At 48.1% G+C, this 10,374-nt stretch overlaps 1 protein-coding gene across 1 annotated transcript; it reads right to left on the bottom strand.

The window, feature by feature from the left end:
- Nucleotides 1-5,005: 5,005 nt before the first annotated feature.
- Nucleotides 5,006-6,765, bottom strand: LOC118086502 (chemerin-like receptor 1). The gene has a single exon (XM_035118156.2). It carries the CDS (start codon nucleotides 6,763-6,765, stop codon nucleotides 5,803-5,805), a length of 963 nt encoding a protein of 320 aa, XP_034974047.1. The 3' UTR covers nucleotides 5,006-5,802.
- Nucleotides 6,766-10,374: the final 3,609 nt, after the last annotated feature.

Below are 10,374 nucleotides of genomic sequence, written 5' to 3'. Positions count from 1 at the left end.
GGGCAAGACCTGGGGTGGAGCTTGTAGTTTTGTCGGATCTGGAAGAAGAGCTTACTTCAAAACCTCCCTATTCACAAAGAAGTAAGCAAGCTGTTTATATGTATATTTGAAAGCCAGTCTTGTTCCTTACATTTCTGGCAACTTCCCCTCCCCTTTCCCAAACTAGCCAGGTTTGCTGATTAATGACATCAACTAATTCAACTGTGAAATTTAACAATTAATAATAAAAGTGTTGCGGATTAGGGAGCTCCCTGCAAAGGGGAAAGGCTGGCACATGTTAAATCGCTGGGCCCTCTGCCTGTATTGAGATGCTGGCAAGCAGATATTCCTTTCACTGCAATGTGTCTGAACAGCATGCAAATAATGGGACCTTTCCACTCTGCCTGGAGCCAGTCCTGAGACCTGTGGGTATAGGGTTGTATGCAGATTTAATTAATTAATTAATTAATAATGTAAGGGTACACTGGTGATTCTTCTTCCTCATCTCACGTCTCAGCTGTCCAGAGTTGGCACCAGCGGATTCTGGGAGGAGGAGCCTAAGCCAAGATGGCCCCCAGATCCTTGTTCCTTGGGGACCACTGATCAGAAAGCAGGAGGAATCAGTGGTTCAGGCAAGCCTATTGTAGCTGATGTTTTAGCAGCAGAGCCCCCACTCCAATGCATTTGGCTTTGTCACTGGATGCTGTATTCAGCACCGAGAATTCAATCTGGGTGCTGGCCAGAGGGGAGCTTTGGGCAAGATTCTCTGGATAGGTCCTCCTTGCTGATGTCACAGCTCTCTGTTGTCTGTGTGCCCATCTAGAGGGAAAGATGCTCCTTTCCCGCTGTTCATGGCCTCACCAGGAGCAGGCGAGCATGCAGTCATCTGCATCATTCATTAGGGCAAAGGATGTGCTGAACAACTAGCTTCCACCTCCCCTTCGCCAACCCTCACCTGCCTGCCTGCCTTGCTTAACAACCCTGCCCATTAGCTTCCTCCTCCCAAGAACTCAGCAGCGAGGAGGAGGAATGAACTCTGGGACACTTGCTGAGAAAGTGGTGAAGTCTACAGTGTGGGCTGAGCCTTGCGACTCTTCAGACTTCCAGCTACATCTCTCGATCTCTTTGCCACCACCACAAACTGTGAGAGAGACAAGGCACACTTGACGCATGATGCCACAAATTGCTGCCTGCTTAAAACCCCATGCAGAGAAAAAAAGGAAAGCAAAAACTGCTTGAGAGAGCCCTGAGGCCTCTGGTCGGTAGTGTTGCTGCATATACACTCGCCTTACGAGCGATTGCATAAGGGGTGATGGGAGTTGTGATGCACCAAGCAGGAGGGGAAGCCGTTGGCAACAGCTTCGGTTCTGGAGGGGGGGTATCAGAGCAGGCCCAATAGGAATGGCCCTACCATCGGGCAGAGTGAGGCAGCTGCCTTGGTTGGCAGTGGCAGTGAAGCTAGCCTGCTGCATTCGGCAGTGGTGGAGGCTACAGTTCCTCCCATTGCTAGTATTTCAGTTCTCAGCTGCCTCTTGGGTTGGGTTCTGTTCACTGGAACGGTCAGTGCAAAGTCATCTTGTCCTTGGTGAAAGGCAGCAATATGTCTCAGGCATCGCATGAGTCAGGCATCAGTTGAAGCAGAGACGGCAGGCACAGTGTCTACAGCAATGAGGTGGGCAGTGTTTCCTGTTACAGGTACGCAAAAGTCATTTCTTTTAATCTCTGTAAACATCAATCAGTTTTGATGAGCAGGAGTCTCAAACAATCCCACAGAGATCTTGATTGGTAATCAAAATGTGCAGATGCAAGCTGAAGAGAAGTCGCGGGGGGCGGGGGGCGGTGTATAGAAAGGGTATTTATACTTCTCTTAAAACAGGGTTTGCGAAGGCCACCAGCGATGTCAAGTCACTGAAAAAAGCATTTTGAACATTCCCCCATGTTGCATGTAGGGTAGCCACCTTTATTCTGGCAAAATACAGCACAGGGGTGGGGGTGGGGGTTGCAGGGAATTCCCCCCCCCCCAAGCTGGTGCTGAAGTGTCTTCAAAGCAATCCATTACAATCTATTTCAACCTAACAGGATGGCTTCTCTGGAATTTGTTGCACATACATACACATGAATTTGTAAATCTGTCTGTGCTTGGCTATCCAGAGCTTAAATACATGACCTTTCACACACCCTTTCAAGCAGATGCGTTTGGAGCGGATCTCTTAACTTGGCACAGATTGAGAGAGAAATACAGGACTAAACTGTATCAGTACAGGAAGTAGCGTTTCACACTGAAATACGGAAACAATCCTGTATTATGCAGGACAGGTGGCAACCCTACTTGCTATGTGTTCAGCGCATCCGGGCAGCAGTTCCTTCTGTAATTATCAAGTTTCTAGCCCTCATTGTTGCAAGCAAAATGAAAACAAACAAACAAAATGCAATCTGGGGATGTTACAAAGCTGAGAAATTGGGGTTGCTGGTGTTTCAGGGAATCCAGTCATTATGCCAGTTCCCCATGACCCACCTCCTCTTGATGAAAAAATCCTCAATCCAGCTGCAGTAGACACCAGGGGTGGGAAGCTGGTGATGGTCCTGATGTTGCTGTACTACAGTTCCAATTATCTCTGTACATCAGGCATACTGAGTGGGGTTGATGGACTGCAATGTCATCTTGAGGACCAATGGTGGTAAATAATAATAATAATAATAATAATAATAATAATAATAATAATAATAATAGTTATCCCTGTCTGCTCTGTGACCAACAGCAGAGCTCTACACACACACACACACACACACACACACACACCACTCCCTTATCTTTCAGTCACCAGCTGGGTTGTGATGGAACGGCCCCCCATTTTTGCATTCCCCCTCAATAAAAACTTTTGCAATGGTAAGATAATTTGCTCGACCACAAGTTAGCTCAGCTGGTTAGAGTGTGGTGCTAATAAGGCCAAGATCGTGGGTTCGATCCCCTAATGGGCCACCTGCATATTCACACATTGCAGGGGGTTGGACTAGATGATGCTCAGGGTCCCTTTTAACTCTGCATTTCTATGATTCTATGAAATGCCCCTGGGGATTATAAAGAGACACAAGCAGACCAAATTTTAAAAATGAGGAATTTGCTTAAAAATCATCAAACGCACTTTGTGTAAGAGAGAGAAAAGAAATAACCCCAAACTGCAAAAAAATAAATAAGTGCTGGTGGTGCTGAATCGGTTAAGACAGATTTAAAAGCATTTTGAGTTAAAAGCATTCAGGGAAAGACTGTAGCTCAGGACTGAAGCAGCTGCCCTGAATGCAGCAGCTCCCAAGTTCATTCCCTGGCATCTCTACATAGGGTTGAGAGAGACCCCCTTTCTGAAACCCTGGAGAGCTGCTGCCAGTCAGTGCAGGCAATAGTGAGCTGGATGGGCCAATAGTCTGTCTCAGTGTAAGGCAGCTCCATACATTCTGTGTGAGTGATTAAAAAGCACTCCCCCACCCCAATTTATTGGTACACCATTAAGAGGAAAAAAATAACTTTTTACGAAACACCTATAAAAAATGTAGGTTGCACGCACTATTTTAGAAGAGGCACACACAAGGAAAGGGGGAGCTGTGCAAGACAACTCCCTGCTGAATTATAGTTCTGTGTTATTTAGTGGGTAGTAGCAATTTTGTATTCTTTGCCTCCAGCCTCCATCTTTGGCTGGCCATGGTCTAAATGTGGGACTCTCCTGCTGGGCCCAACTCCACCACAAAGCAGTGACGTGGTAGGTTTCCACACTACAAAAAGCTGGTCAGACACCCTGTAAACTAAATGTTCTCAAGCTGTGGTTCATAAACCATTGGCGGTCCATCAGCTCCATCCGAGTGGGAAAGTTGCAAAAGGGTCAAGAAGATCTACAGTACTTCATTTTTCCAGTGATGGTGATGGAGGCTATTTAGAGCAGCATCTTCAAGAACCAATGCAGAAGCAGGCTAATTCCTGAATAGGATCCGAGGGTAATGCTGGCAAATGTCACACCCAGCTTCGGAGAACTTTGCTCGCTAAAACAGGGACAGCCGTTGCATTAGAGGGGCAAGGATGTAGTTCCCGATCTGGTTGCCCTCCAGATGTTGTTGTCACTACAGCTTCCATCGCCCCTGACTGTCCACCATGTTGGCAGGTTTTGATGGAAATCGGTCATAATGATATCTGGAGGGCATCAGGTTGGGGAATGCTGCCCTGGAGTAAGTCCAATTGATCACAATAGGACTGAAATCTCAGTAGATATAGATTGGGGTATACCAAGGGGCTGGTAAAGGTTGGTTTCCACGAAGGATGCAGGCCCAGGGCAGGGGCACAAAAATCATGCCTTGCCACTCTGGCTCAGAGTGACTGAGTCCACCCACCCATCTGTGTGCTCCCCAGGCTGCTCATCTGCTTCTCTGGGTGGCTGGGCAAGGCACACAGGCTCATATGGGTGCTTTGGTGGAGGAATTTGGCTGCTGGCATGGGCCATCACAGAGCAGACCTGACCCCAATGGCCATGGAGGAATTCACTGGTGGAGCAAGCAAACGTTTTGAGTTTCTGGCTCATGGTCTCTCCCAATTTCAGAGGTGCCAATACAGCTCCTTTCCAAGGGTACAAGGGATGAGGGGATGGGCACCAATGCAGCTCCTTGCCAAGGGACCTTAGATACACCTCTGGGCAGGATTACACAGCACACTGGGCATCAGGACTAAGAGGCAACGAGGAGGGTTGAGAAGTCCCAGGTTGGCAGAGTTGTGTGCATTTAGCAATGCTCACAACACAAGGGCGGAGTAAAATGTCTTACCTTGTGTCAGGGACTGGCTGGACAGAGAGGAGTGGTGGGAGGCACCAGTCGGGGAACCCCCAAGGGAAACCCCAGAGGAAGAAGGCTCAGAGCCTGGGAGTTGCTGGTGGGACACTAAAGAGAGGTCAACAGGAGAGGCAGGACTGGATGCTGAAGGGGCAATGGAATTTAGTGAGCAGGGAGAGCCGGTGACAGGAAGCAGTTCAGACTCCAAGGCTGAAGCAGAGGAGGGGGGTCAAGAGGCTGCTGAAGAATCCAGAAAGTCTGATTCTCCTCCTGTGACAAGCTCTCTTCCCCACTGGTCTCCAAGAACACACAGAATAAAGAGGAGGGCAGAGACCAGAGGTGTGCAGACACAGTTTGAGACTGTTTGGGAAACATCCGGGAGAGGAGGAGCCTTAGAAAGGGTGGGAGACAGGGCCCTTCAGCCCTGGCAACTGCCCCATAGAGGCAAGACCTGCTGGGAAGGGTTGCTGAGTTGTCTGCCGTTTCCTTGAATAAAGAGTTGACTTTACTGGCAACGGAGCCTTGTGTCTTTCTTGCTGACCTTTGCCTGACTCCAGCCCTGACACCTTGTGAGTCTCAGCCTTATTTTTAAAATGTCCAGTTTCTAGCCCTTGTGATTGCAAAAAAAAAGGCTTGAAGATTGATGGGCAATATCTGGGGAAATCTCAGGATTCAAGAAAGGGAAGCCTGAGCAGGATTTCTAATTGTCAGAGGTGAGCTTTCAGTACCTAATTCCTTATCCCTCCTTATAATGAGTAGGAATAGGATAATTCTCCTCTCTTTTTAACAGTGAAAAAGACATATGTCAGTTTTGCAGAATTGAATATAGGCTGCAGAATGTCACTGCATGGGACCTTGCTGCAGAATGTTGTATCTAAATGCACAGTATACACAGGTCTGTGTTTATGGATCCTCTCCTCTCCAGCTGCACAGTCAATGGAGCACTGTGATGAGATACAATGACTTTAAAAAGAAGAGTGTCTTCTCTGGTTTCTGCAACACTGCCAGTTGCTTATCTCAAACACTGGTGGCCACTGGTGCCTCTTCAAAAGCTGTCTTGAAGACCTGCAGCAAGGACCTCCTCACTGCATCCTTAAACTCCTGCCCCACAAAGACATAGAGCAAGGGGTTGATGCAGCTGTTGAACAAGGCCAGGCACTTGGAAAGAGGGATAGCCACCAGGTGCACAGCATCTGGAACAGCATCCATAGAGATCCTTGCCAGAGCCAGGGCATGGTAGGGCAGCCAGCAGAGGAAGAAGCAGAAGACCACCCTGGTAACCACCAAGAAGGGCTTGCTGGACTTGTTGAGCTTCTTCTTGTGCATGGTCACCACCAGGATGGTGTAGGAGATGGAGATGACCAGCAATGGCAGGAGGAACTGGTAGAGAAAGATGCAGATGGTGAGGACCTCTGCTTCCTGCCAGTCCTGGAAGATGTCCAGGTTATTGCAGGAGCTCCGGTTATTCTTCTCCACTGAGATCTCAGTGAAGAAGTAAGAGCTGGGGACGAAGAAGGTGAGGGAGATCATCCAGAGGAGACAGCAAGTCCCCCATGTGAGACGTGGGGTCCGGTAGTTCTGGCACCAGACGGGGGCCACCACCAGCACACAGCGGTCCACACTGATGCAGCTGAGTAGCAGGACACCGCTGCACACGCTCAGCCCAAAAAGGCAGTTGGCCACCTTGCAGGCCACTGAGCCAAAGGGCCAGTGCAGGTCCAGGGCCAAGTTCAACAATGTGACGAAGATCAGGGAGGTGGAAGCCAAGTCGGCCAAGGCGAGGTTGAAGAACCAAATGGTGTTGGAGGTCCAGCGGAGCTTCCAGCCGGTGACCCACAACACTATCCCATTCCCGGTCACCCCAGCCAGGAAGATGAAGCTGAAGATCACCCCAGTGATGACCTTTACAGTGCTGCGCACAGTGGCTTCCTCTAGGAGCAGAGAGGATGAGGAGACATTGCCTGCTGGGCTTGTTGACATCTCCCTGCCAAAGAGAGAAGGAGAAGGAGAGAAAACCCATTTAGCATTAATTATAATTTTGACATAGTGCCATCACTTATGTTGGGGCGGAGAGCACATTGGTTGGGCTCCAAGTCCCATCAGCCCTAGTCAGCATGACCAAAGGTTAGAGATAATGGGAGTTGTTGCCCAGCAACAGCTAGAGGGCCTCAGGTATCCCATCCCTGTACTAGTGTATCATGGATGGCCAAACAGCCACAGGTGGGATAGGTTATGGGTTCCCAAATTGTGGTTCATGGACAAACAGTGGTCTAGGAGTGCAGCACCTAACCCTGGACAGCTCCCTTGGCCTTGATGTGGCTTTGCAATGAGCACCCAGCACAGGAATTTAAGAATAACCTGCCTGAATCAGACTAAAGGCCCCTCTGGTCCAGCCTCCTATTCTCCAGAGGCCAACCAGATGTTTTGGGGAAGCCTGCAAGCAGAACCTGCGGGCATCAACACTCTGCCCACCTGTGATTCACAGCTTCAGGCATTCATAGGTATGCTGACACTTGACAGTGGAGGTAGAGCATAGTCACCATGGCTAGTACCCTCCATGATTTTGTCTAATCCCCTTCTAACATCATCCAAACTGGTGGCCATCACTGCTTATTCCATAGTTTTAACTATGTGCTGCATGAAAGCAAGGGACGAGCTCATGCCCCACTCAGTGCCACATCCAGGCCCATAGATCCAGGGGGAACCTGAAACCACTACAACTTATTCCAGTGGTCCCCAAACCTCCTTTCCCCACAGACTACTTGACAATTGCAGATGGTATTGGTGGATCACCATTTCTGCCTTTTGCAACAATTGTAATGTGCTAGATGCTGCATGATTCCAAATTGCATTACTGTTTCTTCTGTTATTTATTAAATATTGCATTCCATAGAATTCAGATTGCATTGCAGTAAAAAACAATATAATCAATGGAAGAAGCAATAAAAAAACAGCACTTTCTCATACTCTGGAGGGTACATGAGCTCCTTGACCATCACTGCACCACCTAAATGATAAGCACCATCAACTTCATCATTATTTTGGGCAGGCATAAAAGGGCAGAATGGTGTGTTCTGCATCCTTGCTGCAGCTTTTCGACCCCCCCACCCTCCTCTTTCCATTCACAGCCACTCTATCCAATGCAAGAGTCTGCAACCCAAAGGGAAAACTCAGCCCTCCATGTACTTAGCCACTAAATCTAGGTGGCTTGTAAGAGTAGAATAAGGAGGTATATGGGTGGGTGGTCCTTCCAGCTTTTGCTACAGTATGGGTTACACGAAAATGCAAACAATAAGATGCAACACACCCAGGCTCTCTTATCTTGTCTTGATCATATTCATATGAAAAAAACCCTCAAGAGAATTAAGATTAACATTTTTGTTTGATCCACCACACATTCAGCATATTGGTAATTAACTGAGGGATCTTATCTCTCTCCTCTCTTTCTCGTTTCCCTTTTGTAAATTTGTCCTTATGATTTGAAAACTTCATATATATATATATATATATATATGGAAAAAAAGAAGGCAGACTTGCAGGAGGTTGGCTAAGGGCAGACTGAGATTGGTGGGGCAGTGTCCAGTTTACCCTATTTTACCCTATTGGACCAAGCCTCCTCTAGGATCTACAAGTGAAGGGGAAAAAAGGTTGCCTGACTGGAGGGGCCAGGATTTCTGGGTTTTCATCCAAAGGAGAAGCCTTTTCAGTTCTGTTCCACCACTCCTTTCTTTCTCTCCCCCCCACCCCCCACCCTATGCAATTACTATATATCAGTAAGTGAAATTCTCAAGGGCAATCTCAGTTGCTCTGGTTACAGCACAACTTCTTTCTAGCTGGGAATATTACGCAGAGCAGAGGGGAGGGGGGGAGGGGAGCTGGAGGGCGGCTTGGGTGGATGAAGCACCGTTCAAAGCAGAAAGTTGCATAAGGGGTTGTAGAGATCTTCTGTTGCCAAGAGATGGGAAGAGGCAGAGCAAGCAGAGCTGCCATGGTGGGAGTTGGCCAGTGGTGACCTGTGCCGCACATGGAGGCCGTTCACCTGCACCCAAACCCCACAGTGAAGCTCTCCCTAAATTCAACATCCATGTTGAAGGCAAACATGTAGGAATATGTTAATGACGTAGACCAGTGGGAAAAGGTGCTGGTAGATCTAATCTCTCCTTTCAGATTTGCAGGCACAAATGTAGAAAATGGTGAGAGCTTTTTTTGAAACCATAGCACATTTTATCTATTTTTATTCTCTGCATTCACAATCCACCTTTCCTCTTATGAACTCCAGGTGACATACATGGTTCTCTTCCTCCTCATTTCATCCTCGCAACAACTCTGTGAGGTAGGTAAGTGACTGGCCCAAAATCACCCAGTTTGCTTCCTGGCTGTGTGGAGATTTGAACCCTGGTCTTCCAGGTCCTGGTCCGACACTCTAACTACTACACCACACTGAATTTTCAGCTTGTAACATTGTTAATAGAGTTCAGAGTTCAGTTGTGCAATGATAATTTTGATGGTGGTGGGGGTATAAATATAACACTATTCTTGAATCCAGAATTTTGGCATTTCAGTTTTGGAGGAGAGAAAAAAATCTGCTGAATCTCTATCGGATGAGAACTTAGGTTTTCGGCTCTGTTTCTTGCATCCCTGCTGGAAATCACCATCTGTATGCAATCTTGTTATGCAACACTCCTGCGGCTGTATAAATAACAGCTATTGTTGCGTCTGCCCTGCTGGGGGCGGCTGTAACCTGGGTGGTACACATTGTGCAACCTTTCTCAAAACTCATTCCAGCTGCTATTTAAATGCTCAGAGGCATATAACCTGGAAACAGCAAAATAAAAAAGGTATGCAGGTAGCTGGGGGTTGCAAGACCACCATTTTTACTAACCCCCTGCTCTTCTGCTGTTAACAGCAGCCCAGCACAGAAGTTAAGCAAGTGAAAATTCCACACTCTCTGTGTCAGGGAAAACTGTTCTTAACAGACATTGTGTACCGAGTACAAAAAGCCAGGCCAGTGTAAAGAAAAGTCACCAGTCTGCAGGAGATTTTGAAAACGACACCTTTCCCCCGTTTCTTGATGATATATGAAAAAGGAACTGGACCATCATTTTTTAAAAACTTCCTTATTTATTAAAGCTGGGGAGAAACTGGGAAAGGGGATTCTTACTGGTGCATGAAGGCAGATGTTCAACCGGTGTGGTTTTTCTTAGCATTCCCTCCTCCATGGGGGGGAGCTCGACCTGTTGAACTATGCTGCCTCTTATGCCTGAACAGCTCAGTTGGCTAGAGCGTGGTGCTGATAACGCCAAGGTTGCAGGTTCAATCCTCGTATGGGACAGCCGCTTATTCCTGCATGGCAGGAGGTTGGACTGATCTTTGGGGTCCCTTCTAACTCTGATTCTATATCGCCAACAGGGTTGGACGGCGCTCGGTTGTGCAGACAGCGGGCGGGGCGCGCCTGGCCCCTGCCAGTTAGCTGCCTCCAAGCGGGCGTCTCCTTCTACATGAGGCTCATCAATCAACCTCCCCGCGACAGGGCGGGAGATCTGCAGGCAGGCTCGCCCGCTCCCATTCCTGCGCCCTAGTCCCCGGCGG

This window comes from Zootoca vivipara, chromosome 6 (assembly GCF_963506605.1).
Source record: "Zootoca vivipara chromosome 6, rZooViv1.1, whole genome shotgun sequence".
NCBI classification, from domain to species: domain Eukaryota; kingdom Metazoa; phylum Chordata; class Lepidosauria; order Squamata; family Lacertidae; genus Zootoca; species Zootoca vivipara.
Note: the sequence above shows the minus strand (reverse complement) of the source record. Positions and strands in the feature narration are given on the sequence as shown.